The following is a 23,452-nucleotide window of genomic DNA, read 5'->3' as shown; positions in this document are numbered from 1 at the left end:
TGCAAGGTGGTTCGAGGTAACAAAGTCAGAATAGCTGTTCTGTGATGTGTACCTTAGTTCCAACAAGTGGCAATATCACACATGAAACAAGTCACCCATGTCATACCATTACTGTTACATGACTCCTCTCCTGCACTCCTTCCTATGCAATTTATTATTTTGCAATAAAACTGATAGGTGACCTGGCTGGTGTGAATTTACTGTGCACAACTTTCTAAAAGGAAGCATTTATTGTATTTTGTGTATATTGGAGAACTCTTTGTTTCTATTTAGCTCATCTCACTCAATATTAGATGCCAAGAAGCCTGTATGGGTTTGCTATAAGCCTTACAACCATAGCACTCATTGGGCCTGATTCAGAGCCGCTCGTAAGCGGCCGCTCGTTCGCTCCGAGCGATGTTTGCCCAACTGCGCATGCGTACGGATCGTAATACGCATGCGCGAACCAGTCAGTGCGGCCGAAAATCGTTTGTTCGCTAAATACCGAATGCCTGCTATTTTGAGTGACAGAATGAGGCTTATGTGGGTGGTAACAGGGGAATTTGCTTGAAAACGGGGAGTGGAGATCCGAACGCAGGCATGTTTAAAGGTCAAAACGGGCGTTTTAAGGGTGTGCATAATTAATACAGCAGCGTCATTGACCACGTCACTGGGTTATTTTATAGCCAGAACTGCTCGCAAGATTGTGGTAGCAAAAACCAACCACAAGAATAGCGAGCAGTTCATACGCTGGTCGATGTACTCGATTAATCTAATAAATAGCGGACATGACGTAGGATGCGAGCGGCCAGGGGGCGTATTTTTTCAAAAAACGACCAAGTTTTTTTCGCTCGTTCAGACATAGAGGAGTGAACAGACCGCAAAGAGCGAACGGTTCATTTGAATAGCCACCCCTATTTTCTGGACGAACGACCGCAAATAGCGTCCGGCTCTGAATCAGGCTCATTGTTCCATATCTTTGACGGGAAATCTGCTTAGGTTGAAATAGTTTTGTATAAGTTGGAACCATATAAGCAACGGTACTGATGACACACCAAAGTATGTATGAGCTGAGGGCCTGATTCAGAGCCGGACGCTCTGACAGAGCGCTGGCTCTGAATCAGGGCCGGCCCTCTGGTTTTTCAGAACGGCCTCCTGGCTGCTCGCATAGCTGTGGGTGACCACCCACAGCTATAGCGAGCGGCCATGATCAAGACCATCGGGCTTGCGACGAGACCCTTGTGGTAGGGTCTCGTTGCCGCAAGCCCAAGAGTGCTTTCGGCTCTAACAGAGCCGCTAGCACTCCCACTGACATCACTTGTGATGTCAGTGGGGCCGGCCCCAGACGGGAGGCATTCCCATGGGAACGCCTCCGTCTGGGCAGCCACGCACCCAGCCCACCCACCAAAGGGGGCGTGCTGTCACTCAACATTGACAGCACGCCCCCTTTGGTACGAGACCCGGAGCGACTGTTTGCCCGTCGCTATCAGGGTCTCGCGCATGCGCACGACGGAGCCTGCTCCCGTCATGCGCACTGGGCCACCATCGACCCGCTTGCGAGCGCACAGCGCTCACGAGCGGGTCTGAATCAGGCCCTGAGAGTGTTGTCACCACTATAAACATATGGTACAAATAATGGATGATGGCTGTAAATCTAAGTTTACATATTTTAACTGCTGGATACGTGGCGTACCTGTTTCAGCAGGGATAAAGGCATGCTGTCAACGTCTTACCCCTTTCATTGAATAACTGTAGTACATATATAGTTTGTATCCTTCACTACATCAGCTTGCCTCCTCATTGCCTATAACATCCCCGAAAATGTGTATCATCATTTCTTACAGTAATCTATTAATGAAATGTTACCAGTTCACTGAAAAGAACTACACCAGGTTTTTTTTTTTACAGGTCACTGAGAAAGCACCATATTTAGTTTTGTAATTTTTACATATTCCTTTAGTAATTACAGAATTGTTACCAGTGTAAAGGTTTGTATTATGTGTTATGCCTATTGTCTATCATAACAAATGGCTTAAGTTATAAAGTGTTAAATGTTTCTCTCTTCTGTCAGTCTCTAGATGAACCTCCTTTCCTATCGGTCGGCACAGATGTAAGTGCTAAATACAGAGGTGCATTCTGTGAAGCCAAAATAAAGGCAACTAAAAGACTTGTCAAAGTTAAGGTATGCTATGCGATAACACATGTTTCACTGTTTAACAGCTACATAATCATACTCATTCTTTACTTTCTGCTGGTAAATTGCTACCCTACTAATACACTACAGTAAGTATCCCCAGCTTGGCCTGTACAAATTAATTTATAATGTATTGGTTAGCATTAGCACTTCCTTAAAGTTTATGGACAAGACCTGCTTAATATAACAACCCAATCCCAACCCCATTCCCTGTATAGCAAATAGGAAAGTTAGCGGCTTCAGATCTCCTATCTAAAGCCAGGCTGCAGCCTTTCCATAGCACTCGGTGGATTGAATTTCCTAGCTCCAAGTGGTAACAGAAGGGGTTACCCTTAGTAATTCTTAAAGAGAGAGATGCCAAATTAAGCAGGGGCGTACAGAAGTTGACAATCCTTGAAATTGTAGGTAAAGATGTCACTTACTGTCTTTTCAACAGATAACGCAATACTGTCGGTGACACCTACTATCTCATTTTCCCCCTTTGTCATCACCTGACTTAGGGACATCATGATATCACTGTTGAAAATTCTGGTCACACGCTACTTGTCTTCCCTGGATCCATCTCAACATGCATTTATCTGCTCAAAGAAGAAGCTGGATATGTTCAATATGGCCAACTACGTGTGTGGTCTTATTAAATATAGATTCTGTCTCTCCAGTTGTGAGTTGATAATATTGTTCGTAGCTGGTTTAAAAGTTAAAATTTCTTGAAAGACTTTAAATTCATTGTAGTTATATTTTCTGTGCTGATCAATACACGTTAATGCTTACGGTTATCAATAATTTTCTTCCTAAAGCTGGGTACACACTGATAGATATATCGGCTGTTCGTTTGAACGGGCGATATATCTATAGTGCATCGCCGGGTGTGTACAGTGGATATGTCTGTGAATTACATCGTTTAGACATATCCGATCTGCTGTGCAGCACAGCAGATGGCTGATTTATCTGAAAGATATATTGGCCATCTGGTAGTGTGTACGGGCGACCTGCCGATCACCCGTACACATGCTGCAGAACCCGGCGGTGATTGACCGCTCAAATGGGCGGGCAATTTAAATTCCGGTATATACACTTACCAGTCGTCAAATAGGACGATCTAGTGTGTAGCCAGCTTAAGGACTGAAGGCAGGGTCCTTCAGTAAGAAGACAGTGTTCTCCAGCCATGTAACAGTTAGTTATTAAAGTGAATGTTAGAATTTTCACCCCTGTGCACTGTGCTGCTAGTCCTACCTAAAACTACAAGTTCAATCATGTATTGGCACAGCAGCGGCCAATTGCTGTGCTCTGTTATATGTACCAAGCTGGTGCATGCCCACAGGCTTGTTTGGAACACACTGTCATGCGTTCTTACCGAAACGGTTTCCTGCGACAGGCAGTTACTAGGCTAGCCTCCCTCCTTAAAGACTGTAGCATCAAATGCCTGCCATAGGGCAGAGAGAGGACATTCTGGAGGTCATTTAAAATTGCTCTTTTTAAAAGAAATCATTTTGAAATCATTCTGAGTGGAAAATCCCTTAAAGGTGGTGAATGCCCCAGATAAAACATCATTATTTGTTGTAAACCAGTGTGCCTGTCTCACTGAATTTTGAGTGCTCCAGTCGCTATGTTTCTTGGCTAAATGTCTGCAGGGCTCCATACTTGGATAAGTTGGTTACGTGTATAAATAGATCATTAGCTTTTCCTTCATGTATTGCTCTTGTTTTCTGCTGCAGTATTCTGTAGGTATACTGCTTTATTCATCCTGAATCCTTATTTCTCAGGTAACATTTCGACGGGATGCAACAACTGTGGAAGTACAGGATGATCACGTTAAAGGTCCACTGAAGGTAGTTATAACTCTTGAAAGTTTTCATTTTGATTTTCTTTAATGCAACCTATGCTTGCTTATCATCTACATAATTGTTGCCGGTATTCCACTACAGTGTTCTTATTTTCTGGGTTCATTCTTTAAATCTCTATTTCTCCTTCCGGGTCCATAGGGCTCCACAGGGAGACATTGGGGTGTAGGTGGGGCCTGGAGGACCGGACACCAACAGCAAAGCTTTTCAATCCCAGGATGCTCTGGTCCTTCCCCCTATACCCCGCCCACAGCCTGAGGGCCCTTTAGTTTTGTTGGTGTCCGGCAGGAGCTGAAGTTTATCAGGGTTCCCAGGTTTCGTATGGAAACCCTCCGTTCATTATACTAGCTATGGAGCCTGGGGATATTATGGTGTCTCCGGTTTTGCTATACTACAGCAACATTACCAATTTCAGGCTCTGCCCCCCCCTCCCCCGGGCGTCTTTACCAAGATCATGGCTGTTATGGCGGCCTCTCTTCGTCGTCAAGGAATCAGATTGCTCCCATACTTGGACGATCCGTTGCTGTTGGCCAGCTCCCCAGAGACTCTTCACTGCCATCTAAAGGTAACCATTGCCTTTCTTCAGATGCACGGTTGGCTGATCAACTGGAAAATATCTTCCCTAACACCCTCAAAGGATGGTACATTTGTGAGCCCTTGTGGACTCTCAAGTTCAGAGAATCTTCCTAAGGCTGGGTACACACCTAAAGATTTTCTGTCCAACCATCCAACTAGTTGATTGGTTGGAATGAAAATCTGGTAAGGTATGAAAGCAAATGACAATCAGCAATTTGCTCCCAAACACCGGAAAATGGACAAAAACTGTTTGAACAAATTGTTTAGATTAAACATTTAACAAACTTGTCTGAACAACCATTTTCATCTGTTTTCTGGCATTTAGGAGCAAATTGCTGATCATCATTTATAGTGTTCCCTCTAGCTCCGGCGGCAGGCAGGGCGCCGGAGCTAGAGAGGGCAATCTTGTGCGCGTGGTTATGAAAAGGGGGCGTGTCTATAAGACGCGTCCCCTTTTCGTCATACTTGGGGGCGTGCCCGGCGCTTACGGACATGCCGGGCAGCCCCCAAGCGCTGCAGAAAGGGAGAATAGATGTCGGGCGCATGCGCCCGGCGTCTATTCTTCGGCGGTGACCGGGTCACCGCATGTTTGTCCACCCACGGGACACTGCCAGACAGAAGTGTCTTGCATTCTCACATGGGCCGAACGCAATCTCCCAGCCATCTCCGCAGTGTTCATCTTGGAGATTCTCGATTGGGAAGCGGATTTCCTCAGCCATCACAACGTGCATGCAGGAGAATGGTCTCTACATCCAGAGGTCTTTCAGCTTCTAGTGGACAAATGGGGCCTTTCTTAAGTGGATCTTATGGCCTTAAGACACAACAACATACTTCCAATTTATGGAGCCAGAACACAGGACCCCGACGCGGCCTTAATAGATACATTGTCGGTGAAAAGAACTTCCATTTGGCATATCTCTTCCCTCCAATATCCCTATTTCTTTGAGCGCTTCGAAAGTTCAGACAGAAGAGGGACACAGTTCTGTTCATAGCTCCGGCTTGGCCCAGATATCATTGGTACTCCGATCTCCATAGACGTTCCTCTTCAACGTCCTCTACGAGTAGACCTGTTGTCTCAGGGTCCATGTCTACATCCGGACCTAGCCCGTCAGTCTTTAACGGCTTGGCTCTTGAGACATCCCTCCTAATGGCTAAGGGTTTCTCCAGCTCTATGGTTCATACCATGTTCAGAGCACGTAAACCGGCTTCAGCCAGGATTTGCCACAGAATATGGCATACATATTTCTAATGGTGTGCTCCAAGAAACTATGACCCGCAAGTCTTTAAGGTTTCTCAAATTCTTGCCTTTCTTTGGGCTGGACTGGATCTAGGCCTCCACCTAGCATCTCTGAAAGTGCAGGTGTCTACTTTGTCTATCTGGTTTCTGCACAGAATTGCTACTATACCTGATGTTCACCCATTCATGCAAGGTCTTCTACATATACAACCTCCCTTTGTCCCTCCTGTGGCTCCATGGGATTTGTCATTGGTGCTCCAAGCACTTCAGGAACCTCCATTCGAACCCCTGGAATCAGAGGATGTCAAGTGGCTCACTGCGAAGACTCTGTTTCTTCCGGCTATAGCATCTGCCCATAGGATATCGGATTTAGGGGTGCTTTCATGTCGCTCCCCCTTATTAATATTTCATCAGGACAGGGCTGTTCTTCGTACACCCAGGTATCCTTCCCAAGGTGGTTTTTCGCTTCCACCTAAATGAGGAAATTGTGGTTCCAGCATTTAATTCACCAGACCTCTCGGCAGGTGAGGCCTCTTTGGATGTGGTACGTGCTCTAAAGATCTGCGTGGACTGCACTACTTCAATCAGGAAATCAGACTCCCTCTTTGGTAGAAGGGATGGCCAGCTAACAAACAGACTCTGGCTAGATGGATTTGCATGACTATCTCACAGGCTTACATGCAGACTGGCCTTCCTGTGCTGGCTTCAGTATCTACTCACTCTACTCGTTCTGTGGGTCCCTCGTGGGCAGCCCGGCGTGGCGCCTCAGCTGAACAGCTATGCAAGGCAGCCACCTGGTCTTCTGTCTACACCTTTCTTAGGTTTTATGCTTTTGATACATTTTCCTCTCAGGATGTTTCCTTCGGGTGTAGGGTTCTCCTATCAGCTCTGGAGCGTTCCTGTCCTTGCTTTGGGACATTCCCAATGTTTCCCTGTGGAGCCCTATGGACCCTGAAGAAGAAAAGGAGAGTTATGGTAAAACTTACCTTGGTTAACTCTTTCTTCAAAGTCCATAGGGACCACGGGGCACCCGCCCTGACGCTCCTAGCTTCTATGGGTTTCTTCTGGTCACTTGTTTCCTTCACTGTGTGAGAGTGTGATTCCTCAGTGTACCAGTCTTCCTTCTCTTCTATCCTGGACAGCCTTGGGCTTGTAAACAAAACTGAAGTGCCCTCAGGCTGTGGGCGGGGTATAGGGGGAAGGACCGCAGCATCCAGGGATTGAAAAGCTTTGCTGTTGGTGTCCGGTCCTCCAAGTCCCAACTTCACACAAATGTTTCCCTGTGGACCCTATGGACTTATAATATAATACTATAATAATAATAATACATGCTTATTTATGAGGCACACAAATTGCATATCCACGTGTGCACCTAGTTGTTCATCCAGCACTTTTGTTGTCTTTGGAAAAACTACCATAGAAACGAGGTGACTTAGAATTGCGGGTTTGCGGATACTCTAGAACAGGGCGTTTCAACCTTTTTCTTTGTATGGCCTCCCAAACATGCTTTTAAATATATTGAAGGCCCACCTGTTTAATGGCAACTTATACCCTACATCTAATAATAATATTGTACTTTATATAGAACTTTTCTCCCAACGGGACTCAAAGTCTGTTACATGTCGTGTACTAACAGCTGCTAGGTATGTACTTACATGCACATTTAAAAACAAAACACACTTTTTTTTTTTTTTTTTGATTTTTACCACAACCAACATGGAGATTTATAGAGGGTGATATTTTTATTTATTTTTTATCAAAACATGCTCCTCTTCTGCTCCATCGTCTAACCCTCATCCCAGTCCTCTCCCTTCTCCCGTGCAGTGCCTTTACTATGTGCTTGCATGTGATACAACCAAGCTCATAATTCTGGGGAGATGTGCGGCCATTACTGACACCAGAGAAGAAGAACCCACCTTGCACACCTGTCCCCACTCCAGACTGAGAAGCACTGATGTAGAAATATAAAACTATCACTACATTATCATTCTGTCTTATTTTGGTCTATTACGGATTACGGTCCTTAAGATTTTTTTGGCTTAGGTCTAAGCACCTATTTGTTATCCTTATTAATCTTATCTTCATTTGTATGTACTTGTTTTGAAGTGGACACGGATTGAACTGTCTTTAGCCAAACAGTAATTTAGGAGGTGTTTTTAAGTTAAAATCATTGTGATTATGTCACAACACATCACCCCTGCAAAAATTCTAAGTAAATTTCAAACCGATCACACGGGAGCTTCTACATGTACACCACTGCTGTGACCTACCCACTCCATGATTGTGCAAGTGAGGACAAGGCGTCATATAACAGGGGCAGTGTCATGATGTGAGTAGGACTGACTGGAGGATTTACCAAGGAGTGGCTACCGCGTCTTTGGCCATTACTCATAGTTTTGAGATCTGCGATGTGATGTTTGTAAACTATGCAACATATATCTGATCATAAATCAGAGCACTTTATTTTAGACCTCAAGATTTAAAACTGCAATCTTGATTTTTCCACATGGAAGGTATGCAAACTTTTCCATGTATTAAGCAGTGGTTTACCAAACAGCCACTTCTTTGTTAAAAAAAATAGAAAGAGTAATCTGGTTCTAATAGGCAAGCACTTGTGGTTTGAGCTACTTTACTTATCAGAAAAAAAAAAAAGTCTGCCTTACATCTTCTACAAGCTTAGCTTAATCAGCATTGGGCCTGGTCCTCTAGGAGAAAAGGCAAAAAAATGATCGGGCCCAAGCACCTATAAAGTAACAACCCAATAGCACTGGGCCCCTCCAGGTACCCTTGATGGGTACCAGGGTAATCATCTCAAAATATAGTCCATGCTCTTGTGGTACTTGCAAGTATAGGTTGAGTCTCCCCATATCCAAATATTCCGCAATACGGAATATTTCTACTTCAGGGTCCATAGGGTATCCACAGGATACCTTGGGGTATAGGTGTGACGTCAGTCGCAGGGCACCAAAGAGTTAAGCTTTCAGCCTCCCAGGATGCACTAGGTCCCCCTCCTATACCCCGCCCCCGAGCCATGGCACCTCAGTTTAGTTTGGTGCCCGGCCAGAGTCGGGTGCACCTGTTGGAGTGGGGGCTAGAAGAGCCCCTGAAGCTTTTTCTTCATGCAGCTGTGGCTGCACATCTGGATGAACAGCATGGACAGTCAGTCCTGACGTCCATGCTGTCTTCCCTTCACCCCGCCGGTACCAGAACGCCGGTACTGATCCGGGGATGCTGGTGGGCATCTGGGGTCACAGCTAGCGGTGACCCCAGATGTTCCGGACCATGGCCGGATTCAAGGGGGGGGACAGAGGTAAGCAGCGGGGTCCCGCGGTGGGTCCCCGCTGATCACATGGTCCTAAGTCCCCAGGCAGGGGGCTCCCTGGGGACTGGCTGCAGCGTGGAGCCAGGCGACCAACCTGCGCTTCCACTACCCCCTGGGACAGCGGACCGCAGCAGAGCGGTAGCGCTGCGGCGTCCCAGGGGTTAAATGCATGCCAGGGGAGCGCGCCTTCCCTGTCTCACAGCCGGCGCCTCCCCCGCTGCACACAGCCCTCTCTGCACTGTGCTGACTGGCCCTGTGTCAGCGCTCCTCCCCCAGGCCAGCCTTCTCTCTGCTCCTCGGCGGCCATCTTTTCAGAAGCATGGTGAACGCTGCTGGAAGCCTGCATTGGAAGCATCGTGGTCTGGGTCCCCCCGCATACCTCTCCTCCGCTGTGGTCAGGTCTGTGTATGCAGCGCTGTGTCCTACCAGGCCCTGTGTCTGTGTAGTTGAGTGATCAGCGCTGTTAGTGCAGGAATTGATTTTCTTTGCATTGTATGTGACTGTGCTAGCGCTGCTGCCTGTAACTTTTATTCTCTCAAGACTGTCAGCTTTATTACTGTCCCTGTTCTTTCTGCTAAGCCCTTGCGGTGTGGTGCTGCAGGGTGGTCTCTCGCCTATTTAATATATAATTGGTGAGAGGGGTCACATACGTGGTGCCATCATGTCTGAAAGTGATTTTCCCCTCCGGCTACAGTGTACCACGTGTAAAGTACCGTTAGCGGAGGGGGAGGGTAGCGCGGAGGGCCTTTGCCGGCAGTGTTTGTCCATGGCGCGGCCTCTTACGGTTACAGCACCGGTACAGGAGCCGCCCTGGGCTTGTTTCGTTCAGGCGCTATCAGCTTTAGTGGGCCAGTTAGCTCCGCAGCCCGCGTTTACTCCGATGGGTTTGTCCCAGCAGTCTGTGGTGTCGTCACCCATGCAGGGTTTCCCACGACAATTGGTGGTACCCCACAGTCTCCCTATTTCCCCGCTCCCGGTTTCTCAGGAGCCAGCGTGGGTTAACTCCCTGACGAGTTCTGTACAGCACTTGTCGGATGTGTTGCAAGGGGAGTCTGTGATGCGGCCTCATAAACGGCCGGTGGCGTCTCTGTCCGCTCCTTATGAGGATGACGAAGGGACGTCTGATGATGGGGAGATTCTGGATCCTTACGATCAGGAACCTCTCCATACTAAGGACGCTGATGCTAAGTCCAAAGTATATATTCCTGGACTTATTCGGGCGGTCCGCACAGCCTTGGTGATTGAGGACGAAGTTCCCCCAGCGGCTAAGTCTAAGTATGCCTTTTTCAAAGACGTGAAGGGCGATGCCACAGTCTTTCCTCTTTCGGGTCAGTTGGTGGACCATTTAGAGGAGGCGTGGAAACAGCCTGGCAAAAGATACCAGCCGCAGAGACGCCTGGCGGTGGCTTATCCGTTCGCGGATAATTATTTTGCTAAGTGGGAATCCCCTCCACAGGTGGATTCTCACGTGACCCGTCTTGTCCGTAGTGCCACATTGCCGATGCCATCCATGTCCTCCCTTAAGGATGCTACGGACCGCAAGGTGGAAATCTGCCTGAAGTCGGCTTATTCCCTTGCGGGGGGGGGGGGGGGCAGCACGGCCGGCTATGGCCATTTGCTGGGTTGCCAGAGCGATGGAGCGCTGGGCGGATTCATTAGAGGCTTCTTTTGATTCCGACTGTCCGGCCGAACAGGCGGAGTTGATTGGCAATCTCCGTGATTCGGCCACCTACATCAACGAGGCGGCTCTAGACATTAGTACTCTGGTGTCTAGAATTTCTTCAGCAGCGGTAGCTGCTCGTCGCACCTTGTGGCTGCGATCTTGGAAGGCGGACACAGATTCCAAGAAGGGTCTGGAAGCGTTGCCGTTTACCGGAGAAGTTCTCTTCGGTCCGGATCTGGATAAGATTGTGGCCACGCTGGCGACAGCCAAATCGGCTTGTCTCCCGTCGGCCGCTGCTCCTTCTGGTTCTGGACCATCGTCCTTTCGGTCATCTAGGGCCCAGGGCAGGCCCAAACCACAGTCGTTTCCTCGTCAGGCTGGCCCTAGGAAATCGGTCAAGCCCCGGAAGCAGGCATGGAGTACCAGACGTCCGGCCCCCAAGCCAGATGACAAGCCTGTGGCCTGACGGTCCGGGCCTCCCTTTGGGGGATCCCAGGGTGGGAGGCCGCCTGCTGCAGTTCGCCCAGTGTTGGTCGGTCACTACGACAGACACTTGGGTTCTGGAGGTGGTCTCCCACGGGTACGCCCTCTCCTTCCGGCACAGACCCCCGGCTCGATTCTTCACCACGGGTCTACCATCAGACCGGAACAAGGCTACGGAGCTGCGGAAGGTATTGCACACTATGCTCCAGGCTGGAGTTATAGTGCCTGTTCCATTCTCCCAGAGGGGCCAGGGTTTCTACTCAAATCTTTTTTTGGTACAGAAACCCAATGGGTCCTTTCGTCCGATTTTCAACCTCAAAGCACTCAACAAGTCTTTGCGGGTACCGAAGTTTCGGATGGAGACCCTACGGTCCATCATTCTGGCGCTGGAACCTGGGGACTACATGGTGTCATTGGACATACAGGACGCTTACCTGCATGTCCCTATTCTTTTGCGCCATCAACAGTTCCTCAGGTTTGCAATCCGCAGCGACCACTTCCAGTTTCGGGCGTTACCTTTTGGCCTGGCGACAGCACCACGTGTGTTCACCAAGGTGATGGCGGTCATGGCGGCTTCTCTGCGGCTGCAGGGAGTCCGCATGTTGCCGTACTTGGATGACCTGTTATTGGTGGCAGGATCTCCAGAGCTCCTGTTACGCCACTTGGACCTGACCATTGCCCTGCTGCAACGGCATGGCTGGCTAATCAACTGGCAGAAGTCCACTCTAATCCCGTCTCGGAGGATTCTGCATCTTGGAGCCTTATTGGACTCGGGACAGCAAAAGATCTTCGTGACGGAGGAAAAGATCTCTGCTTTACAGTCAAGGGTGCGCAGTTGTCTGCACAGCCGCCGGGTGTCTCTACACTCGGCGATGAGGTTACTGGGCTCCATGGTGTCGGTGTTCGACATGGTGGAATATGCCCAGTTTCACTCCAGACCTCTGCAGCACCTGATCCTGTCAAAGTGGAACGGGCTGCCTCAGTCTCTGAAGTCCCAGATGATTGTGTTCACCCCGGAGGTTCGTCTGTCCCTTGCTTGGTGGTTACAGACGTCCCACCTCAGCGAGGGACGTCCGTTCTGGGTTCCAAATTGGGTCCTGTTGACAACGGACGCCAGTCTTCGGGGCTGGGGAGCAGTTTCGGGTCCACATCTGTTCCAGGGCAGGTGGACGCCGACAGAAGCGGAGCTTCCAATCAATATCTTGGAACTCCGTGCGGTCTTCAATGCTCTCCAGCAGGCACATCCTCCAGGGTCACCCGGTACAGGTCCAGTCGGACAACGCTACCACCGTGGCCTACATAAACAGGCAAGGAGGAACCCGAAGCCGGGCGGCTCTCGTAGAGGTGTCTCGGATCCTGGTTTGGGCGGAGCGCAATCTTCCGGCCATATCAGCGGTCTTCATCCCGTGGGTTCTCAATTAGGAGGCGGACTTTCTAAGTCGCCAGGACGTTCATCCGGGGGAATGGTCCCTGCACCCGGACGTTTTTCAACTACTGGTGGACAGATGGGGTCTTCCAGAGATCGACCTCATGGCGTCCCGGCACAACAACAAGTTGCCGGTGTACGGGTCTCGCACAAGAGACGAAGGGGCGTCTCTGGTGGATGCTTTGTCCGTCCGGTGGACATTCCGGTTCGCATACCTGTTCCCTCCGGTCTCCCTTCTTCCACGGGTAATCCGGAAATTCAAACAGGAAGGAGGGACGCTCCTGTTGATAGCTCCCGCGTGGCCCAGACGGCACTGGTTCTCAGACCTTCAGGGTCTGTTCGTGGACAGTCCTCTGCGGTTGCCGCTACGACCGGACCTCCTGTCTCAGGGTCCTTGTCGTCACCCGGACCTGACTCGGCTGTCTTTGACGGCCATGCTGAGGTCCCGGGGGTTTTCCAGCTCTGTGGTGCGTACCATGTTGCGAGCTCGGAAACCGTCTTCCGCGAGGATATACCATCGCGTGTGGCATACGTTCTTCCAGTGGTGTCGACCGAGAGGTTATGCACCGCGGGAGTTTCGTCTGTCTCGGATTCTCGCCTTCCTGCAAGCGGGACTAGATCATGGGCTTCGCCTTGCTTCTTTGAAGGTACAGGTTTCGGCCCTATCTGTCTGGTTTCACCGTAGGATTGCTACAATCCCGGATGTGTGCACCTTTATGCAAGGTGTTGTCCGCATTCAGCCGCCCTTTTTTCCACCTGTGGCGCCTTGGGATTTGGCTGTGGTCCTGAGGGCTCTCCAAGGACCGCCGTTTGAACCACTGGGATCAGTGGATCTTAAATGGCTAACAGCTAAGACTGTTTTCTTCTGGCTATTGCTTCGGCCAGACGTGTTTCTGAGTTAGGGGCTCTTTCTTGTAGACCCCCTTTCTTGGTTTTTCATGGGAACAGGGCAGTACTCCGTACTCGGCCCGAGTTTCTTCCCAAAGTTGTTTCCCAGTTTCATGTTAACGAGGAAATCGTTGTTCCGGCCTTTAACTCACCGGGTCTTTCCGTGGGTGAGGCCTCTTTGGATGTTGTGCGGGCCTTAAGGACTTATGTTGACCGCTCTTCTTCGTTTAGGAAGTCGGACGCTTTGTTTGTCCTCTATGGCTTCCGTAAAAAGGGTTGGCCTGCTTCAAAGCAAACTTTGGCAGCCTGGATCCGTATGGCTATTTCCGAAGCTTATCTTCATGAAGGCTTACCGGTTCCTCCTTCTCTGAAGGCTCATTCCACTAGGTCTGTGGGTCCTTCGTGGGCAGCTCGACGTGGTGCCTCTGCAGTCCAGATCTGTAAGGCTGCTACTTGGTCCTCTGTCCATACCTTCGTGAGGTATTACAGGTTTGACACCTTCGCCTCTCAGGATGCTTCCTTCGGGCGGCGGATTCTCCTTTCTGCACAGGAGCGTCTCCACCCTTAAAGGATACTGCTTTGGGACATCCCCAAGGTATCCTGTGGATACCCTATGGACCCTGAAGTAGAAAATATGAGATATGGTAAGAACTTACCCTTGTTATCTCTATTTCTACGAAGTCCATAGGGTTCCACAGGACTCCCGCCCTGTCGCACCTGTGCTGCAGATGGGCTTTGCTCTGGTCACCGGTTTTCCGTCTCCCTCTGGTTAGAATGTGATTCTTGTATGTGTCCAGATCTTTGTTCTCTCTCTTCCTTCTCCTCCTCCGGCCTATGGCTTGGTAACTAACTGAGGTGCCTTGGCTTGGGGGCGGGGTATAGGAGGGGGACCTAGTGCATCCTGGGAGGCTGAAAGCTTAACTCTTTGGTGCCCTGCGACTGACGTCACACCTATACCCCAAGGTATCCTGTGGAACCCTATGGACTTCGTAGAAATAGAGATAACAAGGGTAAGTTCTTACCATATCTCATATTTTTTAGCATGACTGAGATAGTGAAATCTTTTGATTTTTGATGGTTGCGTACACAAACTTTGTTTAAGGCACAAAATTATAAAAAATAAAGTATAAAATGACCTATAGGCTGTGTGTATAAGGTGCATATGAAACATACTGTAAATTAATTTCATGCATGTACACAAACTTTGTTTGAGCCACAAAATTATTGAAAGTATTGTATAAAATTACCTTCAGGCTGTGTGTATAAGGTGTATATGAATCATAAATGCATCCTGTGTTTAGATTTGGCCCTATTCCTAAGACATTTCAACATGTTATACAAATATTCCAAAATACAGAATATTCCGATATCCAAAATACCCCTGGTCCCAAGCATTTTGGATATGGGAGACTCAACCTGAAATTGCTCCCATCCTAATATAAATAAATAGTAATATAAAAATAAATAATAGTGCCCCAGTTTTAAATAAAATAACTAGTAGTGCCCACAGTAGTAAGTGTAATAATACTGGTGTCCAAAATTGTTTTAGCTATTATTTTTAATTAGTTTGAAATTTGCCCTGGTTGTGTCTTTTGTGATCTTCATTTACATTGTAACTCTGCTGTCTCATTTTAAGATTTAAGATTTTAAATTTACCAATGCTTTGTTTTGCAACAGATCGGAGCTGTGGTAGAAATAAAAAGTCCAGATGGAACTTATCAAGAAGCTATTATCAATAAATTAACTGATGCAAGCTGGTACACAGTAGGTAAGTTTAGTAGCTATTCTGATATCTTGATGTTCTATCTTTATTAAACCTGTTTTGTTCTTTTAACTGTTTAATGTTGTTTAGAGAAAAAATGACTGTTTTGTTTTGTACAATAGTGTTTGATGATGGAGATGAAAAGACTTTAAGAAGATCATCCCTCTGCTTAAAGGGAGAGCGACATTTTGCAGAAAGTGAAGTAAGTATTGCATACCATTTTTCAAACATTGATATATGTCCACGTATGGTGCGAGTAGTGCGCCCGTGAACGGGTACGCCCACTGTTTGCACCTGCGACCCATAGAATTGCATGGTGTTCCCACAGCACGTGCCATGGCGTACTGTGGCGCACACTTAGCAGCGGCAAATCGCATGGCATGATGCGTGCGCACTTATGCAGCGCTAGCGGCAAGGATGTAAGAGGACACACCTGTAGAATCATACCGATTCCTTGTATCAATAAAGCTCTGAAATGTATTAACTTAAAAAAGGAAACTCATTGCTGCTGTCCGGTGATGTCCTACATATGGACAGCATAACTAGAACACTATGAAGAGCACTGCTAAACAATATGCAGGGTATAGCACAGAAAAAGTCGGGTGTTATTTCTAAATGTGTTTTAATAGGTTTTGGGTATGATGATCCTAGATATAGAAAATATTATTCAGAAAACCATAACAGTACAGACCTATGGATGAAAGTGCAAAAAAAAAGCAAACCACATACACACTACATAGGAAATAAAATAGATGAAATCATGTGTTATGGAATTTATTTTTGCTTTCTTTTTTACCAAAGATGAGTCACATTATGCGTATTTAAGTATTTTGCAGGTTCATAATTGAACCCTACTTTGACATCATTTGAAACTGCATTTGTGTAGAAAGGACACCCTAATCCACAGCTCCACTTATTATAGTGACCTACAGTATGCAGGTATTACAAGGGACCGCACAATACGGATGTTGTAGACTGGTATCGTAGGGGCCTGTTTCAGAGTAGTACGCTATTGCTGATGCGTATGCGAAAATCTGCAAATGTTGCATTTGCCGGTAGATGTATTGGGACACCCACCTGCAGCTTTGTAATTCAAAGCATCTGAGTATAATGTTGCAGCACCTACGTACAAAGACGCATCATCAGCCGCAGATCATTTACTATTGCAGTCCTGAGTGAGTCTTTGGTCCCGTCGGTGGCCGGGGGAAGTGAGATGCATGTTTCTTTGCATAGAGGGTCGCAGAGTGTGACACGCTCCCGAAATAGTCACAATATGCCTGTGTTCTTTGCCGCCACTCCCCTCTAAATCCTCTCCCACCCCAAATACTCCCTGGCTGTCAATCACCATGCGAATAAACAGCAGTAGTTCTTGACGCATGCGCAAGGTGACTAAGGGGTCTAGTTACTAAGCAGTGTTAGGAGACAGAGTGAAAAGTGATAAGGTGCCAGCCAATCAGCTCCTACCTGCCATGTCACAGGCTGTGTTTGAAAAAGGACAGTTGGGAGCTGATTGGCTGTCACCTTATCACTTTTCACTCTGTCTCCTAACACTGCTTAGTAACTAAACCCCTTAGACATGTGTCGTTTACTGATAATCGCTCAACTCTGTAATCATCGGAATAGCATACAGCTCTGAATCAGGCCGATAGCCCCCTTTTCCTCCTGCACCCATCCAGCCTCCACTGTGCCAGTAAATAAATTATAGGAATGAAAACATTGAAAAAGAAATGTATACAAACGCAATTTTCCCTCAGCATAACACTCATCTCTCCTTCAGGGTTATTCAATACGGGAGCGAAAACATCGTTTTTGCGTTAATATCGCACTTTTGACGTCATTATCGCACGTTTGACTTTTACGCCGTATTCAATTTGAAAGACTTATCGCAGGTTCGAAAAGTCTTTGATAAAAAACGGGGATAACTTTTCACCATTGAATAGGTGTCGAAAAAAAGTGCAGAATTGGGGTTTAGGGGTGCAGGCTTAAAAAAAATAGCCTGCACCCCTGGGAATGACATTTAAAAAAGAACTGTGTCAAAAAAAGTTTAAAAAAAAATATGGACACCCCAAAAAATTAATTAAAAAATTGGGGTGAAAAAAAAAATGGGAAAAAATTGTTTAAAAATAGGGAAATAGGTTCAGGGATATTCTGCAAGTATGCGGCAGGTGTTTTCTAGAATAGATTTATAGCGGCAGGTGCACAATTGCAGAATTTTTAAAAACTTACTTTAGGGACATCAAAATATGCTAGTACCCATTTTCATATACCCCAAATTTGATGGGACCACTTCAATAAACTAAAAAAAAAACCTAAGTGCTCTTCTGCATCACTTCTTCAATGTCGGGAAAAAACACCTGCTGCGGCTATTTAAATCCCAGACTTTCAATTAAAGGCTAAAACGGGGGTACCCATAGTGTTCCCCCATGTTTTTACAACTTTAGGGGGTCTTACAATTTTTTTAAGGAAAAATTCGTAACTTTACGCAAATCCAACTTCGGAGGCTACCGTTTTCGTTAATTTTATATTGAATATGGGGATAAGCGGGCGCGCGCCCAAACTTTAACGCAGGTAAAAACTCTGATATGAAACGTTAACTTCGACAGTGAAGTTAACGTTTCATATTGAATACCCCTCCTTGTATGGATGTAACACAGTCAGTAACTTGTTATCCATGAAGCAGAGTTTTCACCCTAAACACTAGGAGGAAAAATATTTTACGTCTAATGTTTACTACAAATATCTGTGGGGGAAAAAAAAGTGTGTGGTTTTCCTGCTTTAATGCTACATAATCACAACCAAACATTAATTTCAATATCTACCCTAAGAAAACTCCATGTCCTAACGGCATGTAGTTAATAACACGGTGGACGAGATGCTGGCTGTCAATATACCTCCACCGGGCAAAATGCCGACGCCTCTATATCTGCATGAATCAGGATACCAGCGTTGGAATCCCGACAGCCCGGCATCCCAATCGTAAGAGACCAGAGGCAGGTAAGTATGAGCTGGAGGGGGGGTTAGGTTTAGGCACGTCCTGGGGGGAATTAGGGTTAGGCACCCCCCAGGGAGGGTCACGGGGAGAGAGGGGGGTTTAGCCTTAGGCACCACTGGGGGGGGGGAGGTTAGGGTCAAGCACCCCCCGGGAGGGTTAGGTTTAGGGTGCGGGAAGGGGGGTTAGGTTTAGGCACCCCCGGGGGGACTTAGGGTTAGGTGCCACCAGGGGAGGGTTAAGGTTAGGGGCTGGAGAGGGGAGGGTTAAGATACTTCCTTCGTCAGCATCTCCTCCTCTCGGGCTTCCGCGGTCAGGATTTGAACTGGCGGTATTTCAATCCCATTCCGTCCTAACAACTCTTTCAAATAAAATCACACATGAGATTAATACCAAGAGGTAAATTTACTAAAGGATTTTAATCACTTACAAATCGCTCTAAATTGTGTTTTTGAGGCAAAATCACACATTTACTAACAGCCAATTTATTATTATTTTTTTTTAAGGTTTGTAAATGTGTGATTCAACTCCAGAAACACAACATCGATTTAGATTGATATTAGGGCCTGACTCAGATGTACGCTAATGCAATCACAACTTCATTATCTCATAATTGCTAATATATGCCAATGCCTTCCTAAGCATAGCCGAGCATAGGGACGCCCACTGCTGCTTTCTCATATATGTCCAACGACGTGCAACAGTGTAAACACCGGTCTCATCAACTCAGATCGGGCAGCGATGCAGCTTGTAAGTCAAGTCTGACCAGCCACAAACACAGCCGCTCTCCTGACACGCAGAAAGAGATCGCAATGGCTAGTTTATGCTACGCCATGAAACAGCGTATAAATGGTCCAACACAATATGAATTAATTTTAAACAAGCTTATCAACATTTTTGACCCCCCCTCCCCCCCATATATAGCTCCCTGGAGAAGCTTTCATCCTCCAGGCATTTACTTATCCATGTTGTCCTCATGTAGCTAACTGAGTAACTGAGTACTACAATTTCATTAACTATGGATGTTATCACTCTATTCGCTCAAAATTTTGTGGGCAGAAAGTTCATGCTATTGTTTAAAAGTACTAAATTATTCTGTTCATTTGCTATTTTGCCCCCACTTCTATATCCAGTTGAACATTGTAGTTAAAATTGGAGAAATGGCGTATGGTATTAGTTGATGTAATATTAGAGTGTTGGAAATGGGTTCCAGCATAAGAATCTCAGATAGGCAGACAGCTCCAAGCCACCAACCTGTGAGGGTAGAAGGCCCCAAACATCAGCGTTGTTGATCTTCTTGAGATGTAATTCAACCATATGAATTTGGCAGAAAAGCCCAACAGCGCATGCATGGTTAGATTGCTTCCTGCAGATCCAGCAATGGTGATTTGTTATCATGGTGAGACGTCTTCCTTATGAGTACTCGTGCCATAATGGCTATATTATTTCATTATGCTATAATGCCTTCCCCAATACTTTTTATACAAGATTTTTGGGTATCGGAGATATCTTGGTCAATGACTTTAACATTCCCCAATTCATTAACGAGAAACTTCAAAAAGTATTAAGTGTGCAATATATGTTACTAAAACTCTCTCATGACAACAGTTTCTTGGCATTATTGAAAGCTCTGTTATGAATGTTATTCCTGTTACACATATTGTAGCATCATATCTAGTAACCGGTTGTTTTATCTTTCACAAGGAAATGGTAAAAGCCACTAATACAAATCTGATTTCTTCGTTTGGCCCTTAAACCCTATGAATGTACGTAAGCTGGATTCCCACAGCATCACAATTGTATCTTCTGTGCCTGCCAAATGCTTTTCTTTCCAGATTCATAATAATTGTTTGCACAGCTGCAGCATCTGCTGGCAACGGCTGACTTGTTTATGCTGGATCTAATTTGGCAACAAACAATAAAAAAGTTGGCTGATATGGAATGTGATATGCATGTTCCTGTAGTGCTGTTCCTTTACATACCACAACTTTGTTTAGTGTGGCCAAAGTAGATTGAGTAATTGCAACTAATGTAACCTGTTCGACTTCATGGTCAATTTCAGAATCTGTTTTAAATGGAAGGCAAACCGAGCACACACAGGTTTTATATGCAAGAAGCGATCGCTCACTCTGAATGAGGGCAGGCACTTCTTGTTTTGAAGTGCTGCCTCCAGGTCGCAAGCTAAGCTGTGGGTTACCACCCACAGCTTAGCTTGCGATCAGGGTGTCGGTTGCGATGGTCATCACCGTCGGGGCTTACGACAAGACCCTAAGGTTGGGTTTGGGCACTCGTAAGCCCCAGGGAACTTCCTGCTCTGTTTGAGCAGGAAGTTCCCCACTGACATCATCAATGATGTTAGTGGGGCCACCCTCAAACGGCAAGCGTTCCGACTGGAACGCCTCCGTTTGGCCGTTTGGCCGGGCACGCCCACGGCCCGCCCAGCAAACGGGGCGAGCTGCCACTCAACATCGACAGCTCGCACCGTCCTACGAGACCCCTAGCGACGCAGCTAGGGATTGGTAAGGGTTAAAGTAACCAACTTGGACCTAGAAACGGTGTGTTGTGCTTGATGATCCAGATAATAATAATAAAGCAGTTTTCTCCCAATAGGACTGAAAGGGCCTGATTCAGTGTCACAGATAATGTCAATTTTCACATCTTTGAGCAATTTTCTTTTATGCTGCTGCATGTGAGTTACACTGTGTGTACACCCACAGGTGATGGCGCAACCGAGAAGCACGGTGTAAGAAATGTCTTAAAAAGTGATGGATGGCTTAACGTGCGCATGGAAATGGTCTGTCTTACGGACTGTGTCATGAGTGTCATGTGCGTGTTTCTGAAAGTGGTGTCATAAACAGGTCAACTTCAGGCATAGGAAACCATACACTGACAGAGGAACTGCACCTGTCATACAACTGGTGCAAGTGTAAAGACCAATCTGTATTTCAGAGACTACTGAAGCTGACCGCTCGCAATTTAGTCCTTGCACATTCGGACACGCAGATGTAAACCAGGGAAGGACTTTGTAGTGACATTTGCATAAAGTCGTAGATGGGGAAACGCCAGTGGACACATCCATGGCCTCTTCTCTGTCTGCCTCTGAATCAGCCCCAAAGTGTTTTTAAATTCGCAGATTAAAAAAAATTAAGTTTCGACAGACTACAGAAAAGAGAGTTGTACCTTTGGGGTGTTTATTTGATATTTTAAGAATCTAAAGGGGCATTAATAAGATGCTTGCGTTACCAGATCATGATTCATGAGTCTGTTTTTGAAGGTTTCTAGAGTGGAAGTAGAACTTGCAAAGCTAAAAGCTCGATAATCAAATTAAATGTTCAAGATTGTAGGTACTTCTACGAGTCCTTCACCTGCCAATCAATGTAATAAAGTGGGTGTATAATGAATTAGAAGCTGTTTGAAGTACCATAGAACAGGGCTTTAGGGAAGGGTGTGCCAGCATTGCCTTCGCCCAGATCCCTGGGGCGGCACTGTTGCTTCAATGCTGCACAGAGCGTCCAAAGGACACTCCAGACATTCACCCTGCAGTGTGTACAGCTGCCCGGAGCAGGAACAGCAATGATTGCAAAGCTCCACAAAGAGAAGTGACCAAGCTTGCTGGGAACATTTACACTGATTTTCTATATTAGCTAAGCAGAGAAAACATTTATCTTGTGTATAATGTCCTTTAATAAAAAAGATGTAGAAGTGATGACTTTCATTATAGTACACAAGTCTACTTTGCTTGTTATAATAGGTGGATTCTTTGGTGGCATGGTATATGAAACATCTCCTTAGACATTCGGGAATATCCTCATCTTGAATCCACTTATCAGGGAGCAGTCCCATGTAACTCCTTATGTATGCTGCTTATGTCTCTCTGGATGTGTTTCCACACTGTTTACAAAGTCTGAGGTGTAAATACCAGTGTCCATTTCACAGTCAACCGCATCACTTAACATTAACCTTGTCAGCTGAGTGATGGGCTTGTCTGCTGGTGATATCTATTCCTTTCAGCACTCGCCGTTTGCATTTATGACACATTGAATTTGGAAATGAGCAACAATCACATTATCCCACAAGAGTAATTAAGTTCCCCTGATTTGTGCTGCTAATGTGGTGGCCGGTACTGTATGCTGACATTTCTGGAATAACATTTGAGGCATGTAACTTACAGAAGTGTCCACATATGCCTAGACTCAGTATGCCAGGCGGCGAGGTCAGCCACCAGGTCCCGTTCCACTCTGCTAGCGCCCAGCGTTTTTTTGCAAATTTTTTTTTCGCCAAAAAATGTGTCTTCGTCACAATGCAACTAAAGCACACAACGAGACTGCACTGATTCATTTGATATGCATCATTTGTATATCTGTATGCGACTGAGCCTGTATACGAAACACAACGGAATAATGCCACGTCCTCTGCACCGTAGCACTTGGTATATAGCTTCAGGCTCAGTCACACACAGATATACAAGTGTCACATATTAAATTAATCAGTGCAGTCTATTGCTGCTGGGTACACACTGGTAGATATATTGGCTAATCATTAGAAGGGGATACCAGGGAACAGGTAAAATATAAAGGGCCTGATTCCCTACAGATCGCAACTGCAACAACGTACGCAGATCGGCCGATGGCCAATGTTACTCGATGGTACTGATGTATACGCAGGATTGCGAGATCTTTCAGATGTGCGAAAGCGGAAGTGGGCGTCTCTATGCCGGGTAAGACGTTGCAAACATTAGCAAATTTTCGCAGCAGAGCTGTGCGCGTAATCAGTCAGGCCCTAAGTCTTTACACCTAGGAAACTCTGCATTGTAGTATGGTTCTAATCAGCATCAAAAACCTTTTTATTAGTTTAAAGATAAACAGTACCCTACTACAGATCCCGTGAGGATGGACTGTTATTATCTCACTTCTGCCATTTTACCAGAGAGTCCATGTTGTCAGTAATGTTTAAAGAAAAAAAAGGACTTCTCATTCTTTCTCAGATTGTTTCAATCATTTTTAAGCCGGGAACACACCTGAACGACAGTGCCTAGCATTGTTGCGATGTAACAATATATCGCATCCCTGTGCACACTATTCGTTCTGCCATA

The 23,452-nt window shown here is 46.4% G+C and overlaps 1 protein-coding gene across 1 annotated transcript in view; it reads left to right on the top strand.

The window, feature by feature from the left end:
• Positions 1-23,452, top strand: part of ARID4B (AT-rich interaction domain 4B) — a 194,164-nt gene that overhangs the window by 76,127 nt on the left and 94,585 nt on the right. The window contains exons 3-6 of the mRNA XM_088472505.1: positions 2,051-2,161; positions 3,937-4,002; positions 15,287-15,377; positions 15,494-15,573. Of these exons, the coding sequence (XP_088328631.1) occupies positions 2,051-2,161; positions 3,937-4,002; positions 15,287-15,377; positions 15,494-15,573 (348 nt within the window). The remainder of the gene's footprint in view (positions 1-2,050; positions 2,162-3,936; positions 4,003-15,286; positions 15,378-15,493; positions 15,574-23,452) is intronic.

This window comes from Taudactylus pleione, unplaced genomic scaffold (genome assembly GCF_031769625.1).
Source record: "Taudactylus pleione unplaced genomic scaffold, aTauple2 ptg000125l, whole genome shotgun sequence".
Lineage (NCBI taxonomy): Eukaryota > Metazoa > Chordata > Amphibia > Anura > Myobatrachidae > Taudactylus > Taudactylus pleione.
Note: the sequence above shows the minus strand (reverse complement) of the source record. Positions and strands in the feature narration are given on the sequence as shown.